We start from the raw sequence: 23,804 nt of genomic DNA, 5'->3' as shown, positions 1-23,804 counted from the left end.
TTAAGACGTGAGAGTTATAAAATTTGTCAGAAAATATTGAGGTTTGGGGAACACTGATAAGCCTTTTGTTTACGAAATTATCTCGTAGTTTACTATTGGAAGACTAACTGTTGCTAACATATAAGGTAAGATACATAATGAAAAATATCGCGTTTTAGTACTGAACAAGTGGTTGCTAGGAGATAGTTCCGATCCTCGCCTGTGATTGGTTGACACACGTTCGAAACCGTTGCAACATTACTAATTAGTGAACCAGCGAAGCCGCATAACGGTAAAGTTTTAATATTAATATGCCAACAATATTAATACGTCTTAAGTGTGAGTCGCTTAGCAACCAGTTTGCCATAGACAGCAATGAGGCTAACTGAGTTCTGGTTCAAACGAGATTTACTTTGACTGAACCAAAAAAAAAGACAAATGAATCGTGATTCGAGATGATTTTATAAAAGCTAACGGGGGTGTTGTCGTGCCCTCCAACGCTTCAATTAATCCAACGTCGAGTTTTACGCGACTCGACGTGAATGTGGACACCGCCGCTATCTGCGTAGAAAGCGTAATATCCAGGCTCATCATATTTGTGCTCTCGTGTTTCGTCAGTGATGCACTATCCCGTGCCTTTCCCCCGACGAGGCATGTCTTCTCCACGCCACACCACTCCTGCTTCGTCGCATGAATTAGCCGCGCCGTCGACTCTTCCCAGCTGAACAGGCATCCCCTTTGCCGTGTTCAACGTTTGGTGTTCCGGGGCAGCTGTGCCCTCTGCTCCTGAAGGCATCACCGTCATGACCTCCTCTCGCTGCGATTCTGCCGAAATTCGCTAAATGGGATTCGTGGCTGGCCCGACGTTTCCACAGCAACTGGCCATCCGCTTCCATTATTCCTCTAATGAGGACAGCCACAAGGATTTAACACGGATCCTCGCTGCGCGTCTCTGATTTTTGGGCTGAATCTCAAGACGCGTCAAAGGTGAGTTAATTAGAGCTTATGGCGGTTTAATGCGAGAAAATGAGATTTGTGTGGGACTTAGAAGCGGAGCTTTTTGTTAGCTACTGCGTATTTTCCTCACACGGGTGTTTTCTCACTGAGCGTATGAGACCCCCCTCACACTGACTTGTATTTCATTGTTGCACAGGCCATTCAGTCAGTGTTGCTCGGCACATTTGGCCAGTGCCACTCAGTCTGTGTCAGGGTTGTTGACGGATTTACTATGGAAGCACACAGTAAATGCGCACCCAAATGTGCAAATGTCACATTTCTGTCTCTCGCAACGGTAAACGCGAAGGAAAGACGCAGAAAAAATCGACGGCATACATAGAATAAAGCCAACAATCCATCGAAATTCAAAATGGAGCTGTTAGAGCACCTGTTTTGATTCATCAGGCCGCATATGCGCTGTATGTGAGCCGAAGCCCACGACAGTCTCAGCAGCATTGTCGCCTTTTGTCTCTGTTCCCATTCACAAATCCCCGTTTGCATGCCTAATATGGATCACATTGGCAAGCATGGATTGTTAGTGTGTGTGTTTTTTTTCTCCTTCTATCTTATTTATTTTTTTCATTCCCTTCCCAAAGCAAAGACGTTATCATTTTGACAGCTGCTACTCCTGTAGGCAAGCTACTACCCCACCCCTTGCTTCTTTGAAAGCAGCTTTGCTGACAACAACTGGTGTTTAATCCCATGGAAATAGAATTTTAATTATGTGGCTAATCTATTTACAGTCGGTTTTGGGGGCTTTGGACAAGTTCCAGCTCATTTCCATAAGGCAGGGGATTCAGGTTTGCCTGTGAATGAGACACATGAATCATAGGAAAAGCTCAACGTTGGGTTTTTAGCACTGGACAACCTTAGGAGATGTATTGATTCTCCATCCCCTTGTTGATAAACACCTTCGGAGCATGAACAATACATGTCCGGATTATTAAAGTCGTTCTTAAAATGACTTCCTCTCAAATAATGTTTTACAAGCTGACCCGCTTTAAGAGAGAGAAAAATACATGTTTCCTTTCAGATGACAGTAAAAGATTGGAGTCGGCTTTAATTGTTAAACAGGCTCTTGTTTATCTGTTTCTACCAGAACACATTAAAGTAATACGTTTCCCAAGATGCAACATATACATATCTGCAGGAAAACAAATATGTTATCAAGTTTATTTTCATTATTCTGTAAATTGAAGAGAGGAAGTCTGTGAAATGTATTGTGTCCACGTATGACTTGAGCAACTTGATGCAGTCATTAATAATAATAAAGACGCATGAGGTAATTATTTGCAAAGAGTGTGGCACCTCTGGAATGAAATGCACCCCACCCTTTGACCTCCTCCACAGAATTAATCATACCATAGCAGCCAGTTTCTCAGAGGGCTGGATTACTTGCAGCCAGAGCCACCAGTTAAAGATGGACAGAAAACGGAAGTGGGGTTTTATCAGCTGAGTGCCAACATCCCCCCCCCCCCCCCCCCCCCCCCACCTCCCTCCCCTCCTCCTCTTCCTCCTTCTTTTCTTCTTCTTCCTCTTCTCCTCGCCTGTCCTCTGTGTGTTTGTCACAGAGGAAGAGGGGAGATGAGATGGGACAGCTAGACACAGCCGCAGACTTTGTAAAGTGCGTGGGGTCACGGCAAAACATAAAGGAAAAAAAAAAAAAAGAGGAGAATCTCATTTTGGGATTCAGAGTGCTAAATTGGGACACGACTTGTCTTTTCTTTATCCTTTTTTAAATCGATTCCCTCTCTCTGTCTCTCTGACCGGGCTATATTTAGATGATCTGTGTATTATACATGTATGTGGACTGCACTGCTCCATGTTATCATCCAGCATATAGCAGGATAAGACAGTGACGCTAATGTGCACATTTCCTCTCGTTTTGATCTTGAGGAACCATCATTGCACCCCCCCCCCCCCCACCCTCCCCGACACCCCCTCCCCTCCCCTCCCCTCCCTCCCTCTCGTCCGCTCCCTTGGGCAAACTGTAATTTTCTCATTCGACTGAAACATTGGCTCGAGCTCCTTCACTCTCTGCAGCACAGTGGCAACTGTTACCGTCTGTTGTGACTCAGTGAGGTTCGTCACAGCCAAATGTGCTTAAGGCCTGACCAGATATGTACAGCTCAAACGCTGATCGGGAAGGTCCAGCTTTTGCAGTTGGAACCTATCTGTGACAAATCATAGAGGTGAACTTTTTAATGCAGGCAGTAGAGCTGGAAAAATGTGTCAATGAATTGATTAGCCGATTGAAAGAGATTCAATCACCAAGAGTTAGTCTTTTCAATAATATTCAAGCAAAAATGACAAAAGATTCTTTGTTTCTAGCTTCTCACATGAAGATTTGTTGCTTTTCTTTGTCTTATATGATAATCTGTTGAATCTCTTTAGTTTTTGGACTGTTTGTCAGACAAAACAAGACGTTTAAAGACAACATCTTGGGCTCTGGGAACTATTTTCTGACAGTTTATAGACCAAATTGAATTGCAAACATAACTGGTAGAATAATCAATTCGTTAGTTGCAGCCCTATATGTCAGTTAAACAGCACTTTTAAACAGCAACCAGTCATTTGGTGACAGAACTTAAGCATTAAGGCAGATTTTTTTGTTTTGTTTTGTAGAGTTTTGTAGAGCTGCAACAATTAGTCCATTAATCAATTAGTCTGCAACTATTTTGATTATCGATTAATCATTTTAATCTTTTTTTTTAAGTAAAACCGCCAAATTATTCATAGTCTCTGCTTCTCAAATCTGAAGATTTGCTGTTTTTCCTTTTCAAATATCACAGTTAATTGAATATCTTAACATTTTAGACTGTTAGTCAGACAAAACAAGAAAATTGAAGACATCACTGTGGACTTTGAGACATTGTGAATGTCATTTTTTCGTAGTTGTTTAACATTTCAAAGACTAAACTATTAATTGACTAATCAAGAAAATAATCTCTAGATTAACCAATAATGAAAATAGTCGTTAGTTGCAGCCCTACAGTTTTCATCGTTTTATGTAATCACTGACTTACAGTAATTTTCTGTACAAGACAACAGTGCGCAGATAATCGGGCAGCCTGAAGAAAAGGAGCAAGATATTGATGACCTCAGATTTTCCAAGGGTTTATACTCAGGAGTCAGATGTGAAGCGACTCTGTAGGTTTACGCCGTGGTCCAAGGTAGATCGGAGCACATGTACAAATGACGCATGATGAAAACTGGCAGAGATGCAGTTTCAGTACCTTAAAAGTGTCAGAACTCGCCTGCTGTATTAACGGAAATTCCTCTGAGGCATCTTCCTTTTACTTTCTCTATGTTTCCTGATAGTATTTGTCCTCTCGCTCTCAGTATTCAGTTCATGTACACAGACGGTTTTATAGATTTTGTTAAGACTCAGTCAACACCAAGACTATGAAAAAGACACAGGTTAGTGATAAATGTACTGCGGATAATGAAGTGCTCTTGAGCTCCATTGTGGTTCTGAGGTAAATACCACTCAGAGAGCAGCCTTTGAACGAAGCCTGTATTTGCCGCCACTCCTATCTAATCTGTAAAATCTCTTTTCCCACAACACAACCAAGCACAGCTTTATTCACACAGTCAGCATGTCTGTGTGTTGTGTCACTCTTTTAGACATTATCAAACCATATGTTCTTTACATTAAGAGAAATATTACAAACAGAAAGCATGTTTAACATACAGAAATGCACAAACAGTAAAAAAAGAGGAGTAAAAATGTGTTAATTTTCAATATCATGATGATCATGTAAGTGTGTGATGTGCGAGGCAACAGGAGTTAAAAGTTGGGGATTAGGTTGTGGTGTATATCCTGGGAAACTAGAGCGTCTCTTTGTTACTCCCTCCTCCCCATCTTCTTCTTCATCTCCCTCCGCGCTTCCTTCCTCTCATCCCGCCCTCCCGCCGCTCAGGTGCCTGTTCTCGTTGCAGTCCCTGGCAATCGCAGCCGTGTGGCGCAATCTGGTTCTCCCACATTCCTCCGTGCTTCTGATGAATGGAAAAAACTCACAAAGGACTGAAATCTCCTCATCTCCCATTCCTCATCATTTTTTTTTTATTTCCCTTTTATCTTATTTACCTCTTGGTCATTTTTTTTTTCTGTCTGGCGTCCTTTTGTCTCCTTCATTTCATCATCTTCACTCCTCCATTCTCCTCCATTTTATATCACAATGTTGGCAGGAGTCACATGTTAGCACTTCTTGATATTAGGGCACTCTGACACCATATTAGGAAAAGGCGTGAGGCTCAGCTGTGTGTGTGTGTAAGCTGTTGTTTACATACGCAGGCTCTGAGGCTTTCAAGGGTGCTCTGGTGTGTGCAGCGTCTTGAAGAGAACCAGCGGTGAGTGTTGGACATTGTGTGCACTGTGACTCTGCCATCACTGTGTTGGGATATTTTTGCAGTGCCGGTTGAGGATCATTACCTCTCCTCATTAGTGTTTTCTTCAACCTAATGATAAGGCAGTTTTCCAGATCGACTTGACTTCTCTTTAATCAAACGATCAGGGTTAAAATAACACATTCTGCCAAGTGCTTGCCCTGCTGAACTGTCCAAGAGGAAGATGTCACAGTAGCTCTCTCCAAATTCTCTATGCTGTATACTAATAATATGGAAGATTTAATATATGCATATGTGTGGAGAAAATGATCCCTACAGGATCAAAACTGGGCCATAATTCTGTGCCTTTTATATCGAATTAATGCAGTTAAAGTTGATTTCCTGAACAATATGATGGACGGTTAGCAGGCGGCAGCACACGTCCGCAAATTCTAATGTACATGTGTACATATATGTATACAGTTTTGTGAAAAAATGTATTGCCACCAGTTAAATAGGACTGCAGAAAAACTGTTGAAAGGGCACTTCTGCTTGGATGTGAAAGTAACATTGTACATAGTACACAGTGCATTTTGTTGCAGTATTTAATGATAGTATGTATTACACTTTGTAGAACTACCATCAATTAGCACATAGATATTGAATCCCTCTTCAGCTTATTGCTGTTTTGTAACTCAGTCTGAACTCCTTGCAGCACATCAGTACTAGAATCACATTATTTTCACACATTTGTACATCTACAGATATAATAACCCTCCTGATCACGTGTTAAAATCACATTTATACACTTTGCTTTTGGTTGCATTTCTACAGTATATTTGATGACAAAAGAGTATTTGTGGTTCCCATTTTTGCATCCTGTGTGGACCATCCCTTGCAATGTGCTTTCCTTATGAACAGAAAGTGGATTTTGTCACTGAGTAGTACTGAAGGTCAGAAGAAGGCTTTGTACCAATGATGGCAGGTGATCCCCAGAAGCCCTTTCTTCACTCGTCAGTGTGGGTCAAGACATTCAGTATTACATAATGTATTTGTATGACGGTGATATGTGTAGAACTGAAGCGTGTTCAGTTGATGCTCCAAAGACACACATCAGCAATTGGTTTTTAAGTAGACTTGGCTGTTTCACGGTGATCCTTTTACAGGAACTTTTGTGCAGATTCAAGTATCCACCTATTTACATATATTGACAATGTGGACTTCTAAATGTATCTGTTGCACAAGTGCCTCCAGTACTGTTTAAATCAATTGGTATTGCGTCCCTGTCAGCCCACTTTGCTATGTCTTGGCCCTTTTCACATCAAGGTTTTTCCTCATCATTTGTGAGCTGGTAGAAGTTTAAAGTTGACAAATCCAGACTCAAAAGTCCAAATCCAGACTAGGCCGTCAAAACAAGCGGCTACTCTTCACACAATTCACGCAGCCCTTTCCATCTTTTTCTGCTGGCCTATGGACCTATCTCTGTGTGACTCAGTGTTGCACCATGGGATACGTTAACCCCCCAGCGAGCCAGATTACATACTGGCAGGAGTTGAATCAGAGCTTGCATGACTGTATGTGTGTGTTCGAAATCACTCGTGCACATTCACGCACACTCAGCAGCTTACACGCCCACACATCTCCACAGTGGGATCCTGCCATATCTTTGAGAATTCCCATACCTGTGTAATTATGTTATGCTCGCACTTCACATTTAAAACACCCACTAAGCCTCAGCTGTCCGAACAGTATACAACAACCACCTACACGTTCTTTTTACAGCTACCGCCAGTTCCTCCTTGTCTGTTAATAACCCACTCTGTCCTGTCTATCAGACTCACACAAGTGTGTTGGAAACACTCACAAGGATACACACGTGTTGGAAAAAGGATGTGAGACATAACTGAGGTTGGGTGTTGGTGTGTGATAGAGCCTTGTTTCCCAGAGACCAAAGAACAGCTGCTCACACACACATCTACACATAGGCACATACACTCTGTCTGGAACTGAGAGTGCCTTTATTCACAAAGGAACAAGGCTGTTTCATGTGTGTATGACTGTATCTGTTTCAGCTGGCCTGAAATAGCCAGTCTCGCAGTGAGTCACTCTACAGCACCCCGGAGGGAGGATTGGACTTGGTGTGTGAACACGGCGCTCTTAACTTTCTGTGGGTGCACTTGACTGTCTAAGCATGTTTGTCTTTGTCTGCGCTCACGATGACGGCGCGCTCTCTCTGACTTGTTGCGGGCCATAATAGATGTATACAGCATCAGGATAGAATGGAGAGGTGGTGGTATAACTACCTGTAGAAGACGAAAACCGTTTGTCCTTGCCAGCTCACCAATAATAACGCTCGGCTTCATTACAGTTCACTGCTCCTTTTGTTTGAAGCTTTGTTTTCCTTGTAGATGCATATTGATTCAGAACTGATTGAATCAACAGATAGGAATGACCTTGAATGCATGTGTGTTGACTGTTTCAAGGTGTCCTGTTCTCAGAGCATTTGCATACTAAACAATTCTAACTGAACCTGGAACAGCTCCAAGGCTACTCTGTGGTGCATTAGGAGGGCCAACATGAATGTGAGGCTCACACAGCAAACACTGCTGAGGGGAATTTTTGTTTGAGAAAGGTGAATGAATAGAAACTGAAACAGGGTCAGTTCCTGTTCCTGAAAGAGGAGTACTTTGGGATAGATGGATTAAAACAGATGTTACATAGAAGTCTTTAACTGTCCAGTGGAATGGCTTTGATATTTTTTTTCTTTCAGGGGTTGAACATGTTTCCACATAAAAATATACTTTTTAAAAAAACATTAAATATTATTAAGAGTTTCAAAGCAGACCAACATCCAAAAGCCCACATCTAAGTCAAGTTACACCTGTGGGTTTTATATGATGGCAGAGGTTAGCTGAGTTGCTCCAAAATTTCTAACCACATCTTATTGGATGAAATTAAAAGTACAAGATCTCTCATAAACACTTTTTGTATGGAAAAGGGTTGGATAGCGATAGATAGAAACTGTAGCAGCACAAAAGAGGCGTTTTTCATCCTTTTAGGATTTTTAAATGCTGCATCCTTACTCATCATTGGCTCTCATCCTAGGTCTGCACATGGGGGCGGGCAAGAGCAAGCCCAAGGAGCCGGGCCAGCGCTCCATGAGCCTGGACGGCACCATTGGCACAGGCTCAGACAGCGGGCACTTCCACCACCTGGGCCCCGCCCAACAGACCCAAACCCCTAACAGGAGTCCTGCCGTTGGGACAGGCAGGCGCGGGCATCAAGGGCAGCACCAGCATGCCCCAACGAACACTCCTGAGCTGGCTCTCTTTGGAGGGGTGGACCACACAGGCACTGTCACCTCACCTCAGAGAGGACCTCTGTCAGGTAGGCAACGCCAAATGACGATAACGGTTAAGATTTTTTTTCCTAGTTTACATGTTTCAGATACTGACCCAGATCAATTTCTTTTTTCAGCAGTGTTCTTTAAGGATTGGTTTATTTTCCTGAGAGTTAGATGAAAGGATCGATACTACTCTCCGTCTGTACACTAAATATAGCCTAAAGCTACAGCGAACAGTCAGTTAGCTTAGCATAAAGGCAGCCTACCAGCACTTCTACACCAACATGTTACATCTCATTCTTGTAATCCATACAAAAAGTGAAGTGTAAAATTGTCAAACCTTGGTTTTACAGGGGGTTATTTCTTCACAAAGCGTAGTGACTTCTCAGGCATATTCTCTGCTGGTTGCGTGTCAACCTCACAGTCATGACAAGACTCCAGGAAGTCACTGCTTCCGGCCAAGAAGTAGCCCCTCACACATATCCTCTTTTAAAAGCAGAAATTGTAGTTTTTACACTTTGTACAACAAAATGAATATAACATTATAATTAGTGAGCTTTAGAGGTGCTTTTAGGCAGATTTTTGTTACCTTTGGACAGAGTCGGGTTATCTGTTTCCAGTATTTTTGCTAAGCTAAGCTAACCGGCTGCTAAAGTACAGACATGAATGGTATGGATCTCCTCATTTAACTCTCGGCAAGAAAACGAATATGTTTATTTACCGAATTTCAAACTGCTGTAAATGTGAGTGACACAGTAGAGCCAAAGAAATTTTATATGCACAATGACCTGGAAAATGCACAACATATTCTACAGTAAAGGGAATAAAGTTGTAAGCTGAGCAGAACTGCATGATGAAAACAGATTGAGTAAGATTTAGTAAGAATTTTGACTTATCTCTGAGTCAGCTCAAAGAGCTCACAAGATCATAAAAGTTGACTGATAAAACAACTTCTCAGAATCCAAAGAACTGATTCACAGCGACTAAAATCTACACAGAAAAATATTTTAAAGCTGTTTCTTTTTTGCACCATCAACTGTCAAACAATCATAAAACCTTCACTTTGACTTTGTAGCCTGCTGTGTCACACTATCCAGATTTCACTTGACATTAAACGGTAATGTGTCTAGACTGGCCAGATGGTTAGGTTAATGTTGCTCCATGCAGACAGCAGAGAGCTCCTGGTGTTTCAGGAGCAGTTCTTCTGGCCACCTCCTCCCATGCATGTAATGAACCAATCAATGATTGGCTAGAGAGTTCCCGGGTTTAGATCACAGGTTCATTAAAAGGTAGCGGCAGAAAGCTGCACACACAGACACGCAGAAAATAGAAAGCCTTTGATATGATTGCTTTGTCCTTCACGGACGATCGGTCACAGCAGCCTGAATGTCGATATTTCTCATTAAGGCTGGGCAAATTGCTAGTTTTATACAGATATAGAGCAGGGGCAAAATAACAGATTAAATAATAGATTTATAGCGTTGCATTGTAAAGAGCAAATTATTATTTTATTATTAATAAGTTAGGCCTGCAACACAGAAGTTAGATTATAAAAGTTATTGTGAAATAGGGCTTAAAGGGAAGTACTATTGTCTTGAATTACATAGTTCCCTAAATGCATATTTCCATGTATGTGTGTGTGTGTGTGTATTGTTCTTGCAGGAGGTGTCACTACATTTGTGGCGTTGTATGACTATGAGTCACGGACAGCGTCTGATCTGACCTTTAGGAAAGGCGACAGGCTGCAGATTGTCAACAACACGTAAGACGCAACAGTCATCTGTCTCATTCTACTTCACAAAAATCTAAATGAACAGATTTGTAGACGCACATGTGAGCGTGAGTGGGCACAAATGTGTATCTGAATGACAAACACAGTGAGAGTCAGAGCTGGTAACGGCGGAGCGATCCAGACAGTTGAGTCTGATCCTCCCCATCTGTTGACTAAAACAGAGCAGAGCAGCACTTTGCTGATGCGTTCTGTTCCTGTTGGGCAACAGTCATCATCATAATGTTTAAGGCACTTTATAGAGCTTGTCGTAGCAAGATTTACACTCACGTTCCTGTCCTCTACACAGATAATGTCTCAGATATGTGTTTTTGGTCTGTCTGTGAATTGGATAAAAGGAAAAGCACGTAGATTTCAGTAGTAGGAAGTGAAAAATTACATTTTTAAAAGCTGCTGTTTCTGAGTAAATCATGTGGAGCATAATGCTCCTGCAGGTTTTAATAATCAGAACAATGGTGGGTTTTTTCTTTTCCTATGAGCTCCTTCCATAACTTCCTGCCATAAGTCTGTTCTGTTGTTCTTTATCTATAGTCTGACACTACACAGTAGGGTTAAGATGTAATACATTCATACTTTATTTATACTGCATAATAAAACAGTTCCAATATCTACATTACAAAACAGTATTCAGTGATTTTAATGTAAATAATGGATTGGAAACAGCAAGACTAGACAAGTGTGTTCAGAAATCCCCAATGATATGAGGATTTGATCATATATGGAAAGTAAATGGAGATTTTTCCATAATCTTTTATTTAAAATATTTTATAAACTGTAGTGAAACGGAAGGTGGAACTTCACGCAGCCCTACTGTGTAGTCCCACAGCATATTCGGCTCCTATCCTCCTATCTGTCTGTGCTGCGCTGCTTTGCCTTGCTGCGTCTCCTTGCCGTGTTTTGATGTGTCTGCCGTGTCTGTTATCTCTCCCTCTCTCTTTTCTTTCTCATGCTTCATGGTTTCTCCTAGGAAAAAGTACAGCTTCAGGTCAGTAATACTTAATGCAATAAAAATTCTTGTGTTCACAGTCACTTTTCTGCTGCACAGATTTGTCTGATCATGCACCAAGTGTAACTGCAATGAATGATTTTACAGAGGAGATATAGAGTAGATTATGTATTGTACGTCTCTGGACGTAGAGCATCAGCTAAAGGTCTAAAAAGTAAACTGAAGGACTATAAGTGGATTAAAAGGTTGCCTATGTCTGTCTATTTCCTCTCAATTAGTTTTTCTTCACATCACTCTGTGGGCTTCGGTGTGGGATGAGATGTATCAATCTTTAGGCTTCCCTTATCTTTTGTAAAGAACATTACAGGTCTTCAGTCAAACAATCTGAGGACAAAGTCTGAAGCATTCTGTTGTGCAGACACTGTAATATATTAAGGATCCATTGGATAATGCTCTATATTTTTCTTATTGGCAACAAATTCCATCAAAAGACCAAAGAGCCATAGACCTCTTAACCTTGCGAGGCAACTGGATTTGCAAGACCACGGCATCACAAAGATCATGCAAGAATCCATCTTGTCAGGCTTCAAGTTATGCTCTTGTGTCCGAGCCACCTGTGGTTCAGACCAATCTGTGTCCTATGAGGATTCTTGTGTGATCTCGCAAATCCAGCTGCTTCGCAAGGTAAGACGCTGATAGACAGATAGTTCATCCGATCAGCTCCCCAAGTATTTTTTTGAAAGTGCCTGCTCTTCTTCCACTTTCCAAGGACGACTTCTCAAATGGTTCTGTGTAACAAACCATCTGGCGCGTCAGGTTAATAGACCTTCATTATCATCCAAAAACTATTAAAAACACACTAAGGAGCCACTCTGATGCACTCTTATTTTGATGAAGATGGGCAGTGTAGTTTGTCATTTGAGTCATTCACATATACAACATATTGCTGCTGTAAATACTCAGCAGCAAACTATATTAACCTGTGGCTGAAAATAGCCCCAAAAAAATCACTATTTACTCGTATTTGAGTGACTAAAAACTACTGTTTTGATAAAAATTACTTTTTTAAAAATGAAATATATTGTATATTTGCGACTCGCTTTTAAAGGCTTGAGAAGTCAGAAAGTATTTGAGACAGACTAACACATTTTTTATTTTTGGTCACTTCGTGGGATCTGTTAACAAGACAAAAAAGTATAATAGCACCAGCTTTATCCTTCTCTATCAAATATTGTATCTTGTGTCATAATTGGGAATAAACTATAACATCCTTAAATCAAGAAATGCTTTTTTTGCCTATGTCAGTTTTCTGTTTATGGTTCATTCTCTTGCTCTCTGTGTTTTGTTCCTTCCTTCCTCTCTCTCTCTCTCTCTCTCTCTCTCTCTGTCACAGAGAAGGGGACTGGTGGCTCGCTCGCTCCCTGACGACAGGAGAGAGTGGTTACATCCCCAGCAACTATGTGGCTCCATCCGACTCCATCCAAGCAGAAGAGTACGTGATCCTCTCCTTGTTTCACTATTACATTTTCTTTTCCCCCCATAGCTTTAAGGCAATTTTGAGTGCAGAACCTGAATGTATTTTTTTATGCATAATGATTATGTTGACATGACAAGGCTGTTTCTACAAGCTAACGTTACAGAGTGTAGACATTTTTTTTTTGCAGATATTCTGTACACTTCAATATGTTGCCAAAAGTAATTCTGCCTGCTCCAGCAGCACCGTCGTAGCTTCTCACTGATCTTCCTCTCCATGGCCCACTTTTGCAGGTGGTATTTTGGGAAGATCACTCGGCGTGACTCAGAGAGGATCCTTTTGAACTTACAGAACAGACGAGGAACCTTCTTGGTGAGGGAGAGCGAGACCACTAAAGGTGAGAGAGCAGACGTTTACGTCTCTCCGAAGAGATCCAATTAACTCTCCTGCTTTTCTCGGTGTCTGTTCATAATGAGCAATCAAATCTGTGATTCTCAGCGTTTTTGGAAAAAAAAAATTATGTGTAAAAACAACTTGCCAACATTAGCTGATATACTGAGAGAGTCTGGTCTTTATTGAACCAACATGTTTTCAGCACACAGCTTCCATGAGAATGTTTTTTTGCCAAATTGGTTTTGCACATTTGGTCCTTATTTTAACATGTAGTTGGTTGATGAAAACGTGAGAACACAATCTTCCAAAGAGTATTTAATGGACAGGATGGTTAACTTTAGAATGGTTAAAGGATAGTTTCACGATTTTTTCAAGTCTTTCTTAAAACAATAGTCAGGTGCCAAAATGAACATTGAAACAGGTTTTGCTCACTGTAATCATTCCTCCTGTCTGTACTAGACATTAGAAGATTCCCTCCAAATGTGCTTACTACGTAAGTGATGGGGGACAAAATCCACAGTCGTTTGAGTTAGTCAAATAAAGTGGATATCTTCCAATCTTCCAATATCTTTTTTAGTAAAAATGTCCCTATTTTTTGTCTCAACTGTGTTTTCCTGTTCAGCTGCAGTGGGAGGATTGTAACAAAATAAGATAATTTGGCACTAAAAAGACAGAAACTTTTAAAGATATTGACTTGATTTGACTAATTTGGACTGTTGGAGCCTCATTAACTCAGAATAAACCTTTAAATACATTTTTACATGTAAGGAGGGCTGTGGATTTTGTCCCCCCATCACTTAAAAGTGCATTATGAAGGGATCTCTTCATGGCCAGTATGAACAGGAGGAATGATTACAACAATAAAAATGTGTCAATATTCATTTAGGCACCTGACTGTTGTTTTACGACAGACTTGGAAAAATTGTAAACCTGTCCTTTTTTAAATTTAAAAGTACTGTGGAATGGTTTAACTTAACCAGGAAATTATTTTAAGCTGTATTTCCCTTTCTAGGCCACATAACTTGGATAATAGTGCTTATTTATTTATTACTTAAAATATTACTTATTTATCAAGAGATGTGTGAAAAATTAAAAATGCAGTAATGCAATTGTGTTTAAGAAATATTCTCAGAGATGATGATAACAAGCTGAGAATCAAGTTGTAAAATGACTTTAATGTAACAACAGACACAGCCTTTGAGTTGTGTTGTTAGAAAATGCATACATTATCAAAGAAAATTCTGACTCCAAAACATATTTAATAAAAGCCTGAGCTTTTTATTTTTGCACTTGTTGGGTAATAAAAATGTGTAAAAAGAGGAAGTAATGACTCTCTCTATGTGTCTCAGGAGCTTAGTGTGCACAGCAGATGTGATGTTACTTTGAAATAAGTAGATCTTTAGGGACTTAATTTGAAAGAGGCAGAACCTTGTAATTAAGTCATTTGTTAACTTTCACACGCGCCTGTGGCTCAGAATCTTTGTTCTCTGGGCTTGTGGCAGAGTTTTACATCTTTCTCAGAAAGTCTTAAGTCAGTTCTAGTCCCAGTGACGTAGGTGAGCTCTTCAGAGGGTTGTTTTTGAAGGAAGTATGGGGAAAAAGGAAAAGAGCGGAGTGGATTGTGGCTTGTGAATGGATAGGGGTGAATCATTCTGCCAGAAGTAGGTCAACCTATGAGGGTGCAGGATTTCCCCCCGGCTATAAGTCTCTGTTCTCCCAACACACACTCACACATGCACACACACACACTGAGAGGAGGGGGGGGGCATGAAAAGAAGGAAGAGCAGTAACGGGGGGGGGGACTCATAGAAAAAGGGGGAGGATCGGGGAGAGTGGGAGGAGCTCTGGCAGGAGGTGTGTTGGCCTCTGGGTGCGTTCTGTATTAGATGTCAAATGTGAGGTTCACACAGCGTGACACAGATGAGCAGAAGCATGCAGCTCGTATGTTTTGTAAAGTGTAAATCATGTCATACTGTGCAAGTTAGAGATCATATATAGGTCTAGAAGCACAGAAGTGACCCAATTAAAATCTTAAAACATGGGAGTCGAAAATCCATCCGTTCTAGCTTATGTTAGAGGTGTTTTTGCTCCTGTTCTGATGTATATGAGTGGAAAAAATTGCTGTTGTGTCAAAACATAATGCAGCCTTGCATTCTGCACACATGTTAGGAAGAATTTAGTTAAGGATTATAGTTGCCGTTATATGTTGTCGTTGTAGCTGTTGATGTCACTGTTGATATCAGGTGGTACATCAGGTCGATTTACTGTCAGCTCAGCGGCTAAAATCTTTGGGATGTTTGTCTTTACTGCACTAGATTTTCTTTCTGAGAAAGGGAAGCAGAGCGAACATCAGTCAGCAAAACTCCAGATCAAAGTGGATTGATTTTTCATTTTCCTTTACTGTAGAACAACCTCCCTGTAGAGCTTAGGTTTGCTAAGTCCGCTCGGTCTTTTGAATCAGTAAGATTCCCGTCACATCTGTAAGGTTTTAAATTCTTTATTTTTATTCTTTTGAAAAAAAAAGTAATGTTTTAATTTCAGGTTCAGTTCATTTTAGTTTCTTTTTATATGTTATGTTTTAATGCTCAAACACTCTGTGAATGTAGTTTCCTGTACGAAACAAGTTAATTAAATTTAGTTAAGTAATACTAAGTGATACTAAGTTACTTAATAGTGGGCCATGGACAAGGGCAGAAAGGCTTGGTTGAATTTCCAGTGCCCTTAAAGAGGCCAACAGGGACTTGACCAGCACAGCTGTTGGGAAACACCAGAGAGCAGCTGTCACACAGGCCTCGAGACGCCTGGTTTTATTGTTCTAACCTGTCTCTGTCTGTTGTTTCTTCCTGTTCACAGGGGCATATTGCCTGTCAGTGCTGGATTATGATAACACCAAAGGCCTGAATGTTAAACATTACAAGATCAGGAAGCTGGATAGCGGAGGTTTCTACATCACCTCCCGCACCCAGTTCACCAGCCTACAGCAGCTAGTCTTCCACTACCGCAGTGAGTACTCATGACACATCTGAGAGTTAACCTTTTCTAATGCTGTTGCCGTGACCTTTCTTCTTTCTCTTCTATCTTTCAGAGCACTCTGATGGGCTGTGCCACGCTCTAACAGATGTGTGTCCCGTGGCCAAACCTCAGACCCAGGGACTGGCCAGGGATGCCTGGGAGATCCCTCGAGAGTCCCTCCGCCTCGACCTTAAACTGGGACAGGGCTGCTTTGGAGAGGTCTGGATGGGTAAGAACTATTATCTGTATCCACACCACGTTGCACAGACACTACTGTCAACAGGGGTTATACACTGGATGTACAAACTATAATGTGTGTTAATGAGGTAAATCCTGGTAAAAGTTACTATAACTCATTGATGTCTTATTAAGTTGATAATATTTCAGTATTAGAGAAGGAGACAGAGAACTTTATGCAAGGAGTTATACAGTGAACTTATTAAGCTGTGTTTTCTGACAGGTACATGGAACGGTACAACACGGGTAGCCATCAAGACCCTGAAGCCTGGCACCATGTCTCCAGAGGCCTTTCTTCAGGAAGCGCAGGTCATGAAGAAGCTCAGGCATGAGAAGCTGGTCCAGCTGTACGCTGTGGTGTCCGAGGAACCTATCTACATTGTGACAGAGTATATGAGTCAAGGTAATACAGGATACGGGCTGTAACAAGAGCTGAGTATCAAACCTCTTACTATACTGTTTGCTCCTGACCAAGATGTGTCTGTAGCGTTGAGTATCAAAAATGGTCAAGTACCAAAAGTTGGCATCAAATGCAACTGTTTTGTTTGGAAAGACATTTAACATTTGAGAACTAAAGCTTTTTTTCTTAAATAAAAAGGGTATTAAATTGGCTGTAGTATCAAAAACTTTCTAATGATACCCAACACTATCAGTAACTGAGTTGTTATTTCAGTGTAACACTGCTTTTAAAAATGATTTGCTTACAAACACATCTAGATTATAGCTTGTTCTTTAAGGCAGTAGTTCCCAACCTGTGGGTCGGGGCCCCAACAGAAGGTCATGAGATGATTAAGAGGACAGAAAAGCAGAAAAATGTGTTTCTGCTACACACAGTTGTGTGCATTTTTTTCAGACTTTACTCTTGTTTTTGCTGTTTTTCTTGTGAATTACATCTTTTTTTTTATCTTTCCAGGCTGCTAAAAATTATTCAAATAAAACTGGTGAATAACTGTAGACATATGCAGCACATGGGGTCACAAGTAAATATTCCTTTGTTTTAAGGCGTCACAAGGCAAAAAGTTTGGGAACCACGGCTTTAAGGTTTGAGCATGTAATGGACAACTAGTTATTTGCTCGGTGATTGGTGACCTTTTATTTGACACATTATCTACTGTAGTTTTTCTAAATATTTTTGTTTGCATTCACAGGTAGCTTACTGGACTTCCTTAAAGGGGACGCAGGAAAGATGCTTCGTCTGCCTCAGCTGGTAGACATGGCTGCTCAGGTAATAATACTTGATTTGCAGCTTCAGTTCGAGTTGATAGTGTCACATACAACAACCCATAATCTACACACTAAAAATGTATTATTACCTGAAAACAATATTTTAATTTCCTATAAAATCTCTCTCTTCAGATTGCAGCAGGAATGGCCTACGTGGAGAGGATGAACTACGTCCACAGAGACCTGCGTGCTGCCAACATCCTGGTGGGAGACAACCTGGTGTGTAAGGTGGCTGACTTCGGTCTGGCAAGACTCATTGAAGACAATGAGTACACTGCGAGACAGGGTATGTCCAAAACAGATACAGAAAGAGAGTCAAGATTTGAAAGATGTTCTGAAATGTAAACATGTTTTTATTTTACAGCATGGTGCGTTTAAATGTCACTCACTTAATTTCCCATGATTCCTCAGGAGCCAAGTTCCCAATTAAATGGACAGCACCAGAGGCGGCTCTGTACGGTCGTTTCACCATTAAGTCCGATGTCTGGTCCTTTGGTGTGCTGCTTACAGAGTTGGCAACTAAAGGCAGAGTCCCCTATCCAGGTGAAGCCCCCACTAACCTCACATAACATCACATAATATACCCAAAGACTTGATCAAACAAGCCTGTTTGACAAATTAATAAAATTATAGATTGGATTATTTTATGTTTAAAAGATATAAATTATTTACTTTCACACAATGATTTTTTTTTTTTAATTTTAATTGATGTAGGACGTTCAGCAAATTGAGCTATTTTCATTCAGCGGGCCTAAAATTCTCTCTTTCTCTCTGCAGGCATGGTAAACCGTGAGGTCCTTGATCAGGTGGAGCGTGGCTACAGGATGCCGTGCCCAGCAGAGTGCCCCAGCTCCTTGCACGAGCTCATGCTCTCCTGCTGGAGGAAGGATCCAGAAGAGAGGCCTACATTTGAGTACCTGCAGGGCTTCCTAGAGGACTACTTCACCTCCACAGAACCCCAGTATCAGCCTGGGGAGAACCTATAGAACCACACACTGAACCGACCTGAGGGAGAACCTCAACACAGAACGATCTGCACTAACCGACCTCAGAGGAGCGCCTGTGGGAGGATCTAAGCCTGTGAAACTCATCTGGGAGGAACTTGAGATTCTTCTGTGGAAGCAAAACCGAGATAGAGACCTGTAGAAGTCCCCTCTGTGCCATAAAGTAACTACTACAGAGGAACTTGGAGAACCTCCTTTTTGCAAGCACTCACTGTTTACTGTAGGTTCTCCATAGTGCTAACCACAGTGGAGAACTTGTTCCTGCAGAATTGAGGTTCAAGGCTGTAAAAGGAGGACAGACTCTGGCTATTGAAAAGATTCATTTGAGGGATTAAACTTGCGGGTAAATGTCTTTGAGTGGTGCAACTGATGTGGGAGGAACCGAATCGGGATCTACAGATGGAGCGAGAGGGAAAAAGAATAAACCTCCGGTCGAAGAGAGCAGGTCAAGGAAGGATATTTCAGTCAGGCATGAGCTGTTTAGCGAAACTTCCCTCTTTCCCTACTCTGTGGCGTTTCTTCACCCTCATCTGGTACCTTTTCTCGCCTCACCCACAGAAGAGCACTGCCACTGTGGCACAGGTGCCAAAGGAAAGTCTGTCTCTCTTCCTTTATCTCCCCTCTGGCTCCCTATTCCTCTCTTTCTGTCTGACTTTCAGTATCTCTCTCCAGTTTTCTCAAGTGCTGCTTCTTCAAAGTGTCTCCAAATAACTCTGCTCTGGAACTCAACTTTGCATCTTTATTTATGTTTACTTGGACAGTACGCGTCCTGTGGTTTATGGTTTTGTTCAGTGGCAGATTAAGGTTCCTGATTTTCTTTTTCTTTTTTTTCTGTAATTATCAATAGGCAAGGCTGTTAGAACCACTATCATGGTAGTACTCAACAGGCAGGTTCTGTAATACTGAAAATTAGGTAATCTGAATTCAAATTTGAGGCCTTTATCTCTTCTTTAACCCTCCCTTTTTTTTTTTTTAGCTGTAATTCTTGACACACGCTGAACAGCCATCACGGCCTGCTGGATCCAACCTTGATGATTAAAAAATGATTTTGATGCAGGTACTTCTTGAATGCTTGTCCTTTTGATTGACTTTGATTTTTTAACTGGAAAGTTACATTATAATAATCAGCACTGTGGTGGTGGCACTAAAGAGCAGTTTTAAGTTCCTCGGAGGCATGAATAGAGTAACTTTCATCAAACATTAATGTGACCTACTAAGAGGAAGTGATGGCTATCAAACCAATCATATTACTGAGATGGGAAGAGTGTGTTCTGTGCCAAAAGAGAATCACATTTCTTTACTGCTGTCCATGTATATAAGGTTTTATTATCAAGGGGCTTACTTGGGTTTTTAGTTCTTCTTGCTTAAAATTTACAATAAAGCACTGCACCATTTCCCCAGCTAACTTCCCATTAGTGAGTAAACAAGACATACAAACCTGTTACTGTTTGCTGAAGGAGACAAAAGGTTTTCATTCACTTGACTGCTGTCGTGTCCATATAAAATATGCAACCACGCGGCCCTAATGAAACTGTAAACCTTTGATCAGGTAACCCTAATAAAACTGTGTTTATGACTTGCTATAAGAGTTGATTTTGAAACCAGTTAGCATGCTTTTGTGCCGTTCTTCTCTTGACCATTGGCTGGGTTTGTATTTATGCTGTACTGTACATCAACATGTGTATGTTTACTTTTACTCCAGGTTTCAGTAAGACGAGGGGATCATAAACAGACTTCTGAACATTTGTGCCATCAACCTATAATGATTTTTTTTTTTTTAATATCTTATCCACTGCTGCCAGTTGTCACTGTCCTACTGTACATACTGTAGCTGTTTAGGGTTGGTTTTGTATCATGTAAGCCACTTTTAAATGGCAGATATTTATGTTGGGTGTCACTCATTTCACAGTGGTTTGGTTTATGATGTAGTCGATACAGCAACAGTAGATATAAACTTATAGATTGTTGCCAACAAATACTATGAAACCAGTTATCACAGTATTAGCCAAGCAGCAATAAGAGAGATGGTCATCCATGCCCACTAACACCTTGAAATTATTATCCAGTAATGAATCATGATGGCTAATTTAATCAATAATGTGGATGAAAAAGGAGTTTGGGTGGTGATATGACATGCAAAATGAGGTCAAAGATGTAAATAGTATCTTAAACAAATGACTGTGACTATCATGTAATTTGTTTTTGTATAGTTTTTCTTCTTCTCAAATGAATTGCACCTCCATGCTGAGGTTTTTACAGTGACACACGCCTGCTGCCAAAATGTTTTAATGATTAGATGCTACTGCAAATCAAGCTTAAGGAATGTTTTTGTTTTTGTTTTTAGATATTGGACTCAATATAAAATCAGTCTTTACCTCTTTTTCTGCAAAAGACAATTTAAAATTGGGCTTGACATACACATATATATATATATTGCCGAGAACATATTATCAGTGCTTTCCTCTGTCAGAATGGGAATTACCCCTTTTATTCTGACGCACTGAACCGCCTGTAAGTCACTGGGACAATGTGGAAGTCGATGGGCTCATGACAAGTATGAGTTACGCCAAGGTCTGATTGGATTTTCTGTGCCATACTAAAGAAGTGTCTCAGTCTTTTTTTTATGTTTATTTTTTATAAATCTATGCAGTTTCGGTCTGGCATTCCTGCAACTTTATGGCCATTTTGTTCTAAAGTCAAAAACCAATATCATAAACAGAAGGTGTGAGCATTTTGTAAGGACTTCTTTTGTCTCTTTTTTTGTTTTTCCGATGTAACAGGATTGAAATGGGTATCGTGCCACTTTATGTTGATCTGTAAATGTGCAATAAATTATATTTCAAATGTGTTTTGATAAGAGTGTGTGCTGGTGTGTGCTGTACTTCAACCTGAAAATATGATGCCGATCGGGCATGACTCAGTGACTTCTTGATGAAATGATGAGCATGCTGAATCATAAGCATAATATTTAGAGAAGTTAGCATGTGATGTGAGGATCATCGGTTCAAGTGGTCACAATTCGCAGAAGAATTTGGTAAAGCTTGAGCAGTGTTTCTTAGCCAAATTTATCTGAGTGGTCACAAGATGAACAAAGGATGAATGAAAAACATCTATTTTTGCTGGTATCTCTAATCTTTTTCATCACATCTCTAAAAGTCATTCAAATAAAATGATCTGAGGAAGAAAAAACTGCACACAACTCAAGTTTATACTGAAACCATAACTTCTGATGTTTGGTCCCAAGTAGAGCTGAAACAATTAATCAATTAGTCGATCAACGGAAAATTAGTCTGCAACTATATTGATAATCAAATAATCTTTAAATGTAGTTTTTAAGCAAAAAAAATTTAAACGTTTATTGAGCAAGACATCTGAAGACATCACCTCGAGATCAGGGATATGATATGATAATGATATGATGATCATTTATTGATGGATTACAGACACAAAAAGAAAAACCAAAGGATAACATGTTACAGTGAAAACACTTATTTCCAACATGTTAATCAGAAAATCAGAAAGAATCTCAATGAATAGATGTCAGACTTAAGGGGAAAAAAATATACTAGTAAAATAGCGTTTTTTGTTTGATGTTGTGATCAGATAACATGGCATCAAATCATTATAATGACAGAAGTAAGGGCATATAGCACAATTCAAAATGATAGGAAATGTAATGTATTCTGCCTATGCTACAAAGCGAAGCAAAAACGAACTCACCTATTGATTTGCTGGATGACGATGAGTGAAAAATAATACTCCACTGTCCAGGCAGACATGTGCCAACTCTCTGTTGTTGTAGACAGCTGCTGCCAGCTGCTGCTGCTGCAAGTTGCTACATATAAACTGATCTAAAACCCTTAGCCCACCTAGCCAGTAGCCACAGAGACAGACTGGGCACTCACTGTTGCTGCTACTAAAAGTTTATAAAAATAAACTCTGAGCTCTCCCTCCGCCAGTAAACAGCTCTGGATCAGAGCAGAATCCGGTGTGACTTGCAGGTGTTAGTATTTATCCTGAAGCTCTGGCTCTGCTCCCGGCCCTCTCCACCAGAGCTGCCGGCACTCAGCTGTCCCTCTGCTCTGTTGGGTGCTTTTATAAACATCTCACAAACTCAGACTCAGTGCTGTAACATCACTCGTAGTATATCTGGACAATTATTTGTGCTCTAACTTACACTGTGTAAGTATGTAAGGAAAACACTGTCAGCGCACTGCATGTGGGTGGTGTGGGGGGCAGTGATGTCCTCTTTCTGTTCTGCTCTTCCTTAAAACAAACAACTCTCCCATTAAATAGGCCCTCCAATCTATCTAGGCAGAACCATATCTTTCGCAGAGGTGTCCTTTCCCTTATACCAACAACTGGTATTTGACAATCACTTGTATCAGTTAACATTGTTTACACACACATCAACCACAGAATAGTCCTAACCACAAACCAAAATAAGTATGAACAACATAAATACAAAACCAAATCCCCCCATATTTGGTCTAACCCATGACATCACTGGTGATGTCAGCGAGAGCTTAAAAGCAGGAAGTGGTTCAGTGCCTCCTGGTTCCCCAAGCAGTTAATGACCAACTACTGGGCTAAGCTCAAAGGGCATAAAGACCAACACCCTACAAAAGTGGTAATACAGGAGTGCTGGGAACATGGCAGAGGACAAAGACCAAGCTTCAGGTGAGCTGGCAAAATATGTGCAGAGGATATCGGGGTTAATAATATCAAGATAAGCCCAGCAGTAGTTATTCTGCAGATTGAACCATGGACACATGCAACACCGCAGACAGACTTGTACCTGCTGGAGTCCAAGAAGGCAGAGAGAGGGAAAGTGGATCTGTTAACAGCATTTTCAATCCATGTTAGAGAGCACTACTCCGAGTATACGCAAGTATATACTGATGGGTCAAATGGTCCAGAACATCAGGCAACCAGGGCTGCTTTTTCAGTTCCAGACAGGAAAGTTGTTGGAATAAAGCAAACTCTGGGAGTCTGCTCAGTGGAGATGCTGGCAGTACTCTTGGCTCTGCAGTGGGTAGAGGAGATTAAACCAGGAAACACTTTAATCTGCTCTGGTT

General features: G+C 40.8%; 1 protein-coding gene across 2 annotated transcripts; it reads left to right on the top strand.

Moving 5' to 3' along the window:
- Nucleotides 1-258: 258 nt before the first annotated feature.
- Nucleotides 259-21,574, top strand: LOC121894002 (proto-oncogene tyrosine-protein kinase Src-like). Of its 2 annotated transcripts, XM_042406274.1 has the most exons (13): nt 259-966; nt 8,410-8,691; nt 10,310-10,409; nt 11,404-11,421; nt 12,776-12,874; nt 13,150-13,253; nt 16,103-16,252; nt 16,335-16,490; nt 16,722-16,901; nt 17,647-17,723; nt 17,855-18,008; nt 18,134-18,265; nt 18,500-21,574. In XM_042406274.1, the coding sequence occupies exons 2-13, from the start codon at nt 8,418-8,420 to the stop codon at nt 18,706-18,708; spliced, it is 1,653 nt and encodes a 550-aa protein (XP_042262208.1). In that variant the 5' UTR covers nt 259-966; nt 8,410-8,417; the 3' UTR covers nt 18,709-21,574. The 2 variants fall into 2 exon arrangements, with proteins under 2 accessions (XP_042262208.1, XP_042262209.1); XM_042406275.1 differs by lacking the exon at nt 11,404-11,421.
- Nucleotides 21,575-23,804: the final 2,230 nt, after the last annotated feature.

This window comes from Thunnus maccoyii, chromosome 3, assembly GCF_910596095.1.
Source record: "Thunnus maccoyii chromosome 3, fThuMac1.1, whole genome shotgun sequence".
In the NCBI taxonomy this organism is placed as follows: domain Eukaryota; kingdom Metazoa; phylum Chordata; class Actinopteri; order Scombriformes; family Scombridae; genus Thunnus; species Thunnus maccoyii.
Note: the sequence above shows the minus strand (reverse complement) of the source record. Positions and strands in the feature narration are given on the sequence as shown.

Excerpts from the sequence above, each read along its gene's own strand:
- LOC121894002 (XM_042406274.1), top strand. The coding sequence starts at position 8,418 with ATGGGGGCGGGCAAGAGCAAGCCCAAGGAGCCGGGCCAGCGCTCCATG. Across the intron at positions 8,692-10,309 it reads TCAGAGAGGACCTCTGTCAG|GAGGTGTCACTACATTTGTG; the intron begins GTAGGCAACGCC and ends TTGTTCTTGCAG. Across the intron at positions 16,491-16,721 it reads CTTTGGAGAGGTCTGGATGG|GTACATGGAACGGTACAACA; the intron begins GTAAGAACTATT and ends GTTTTCTGACAG.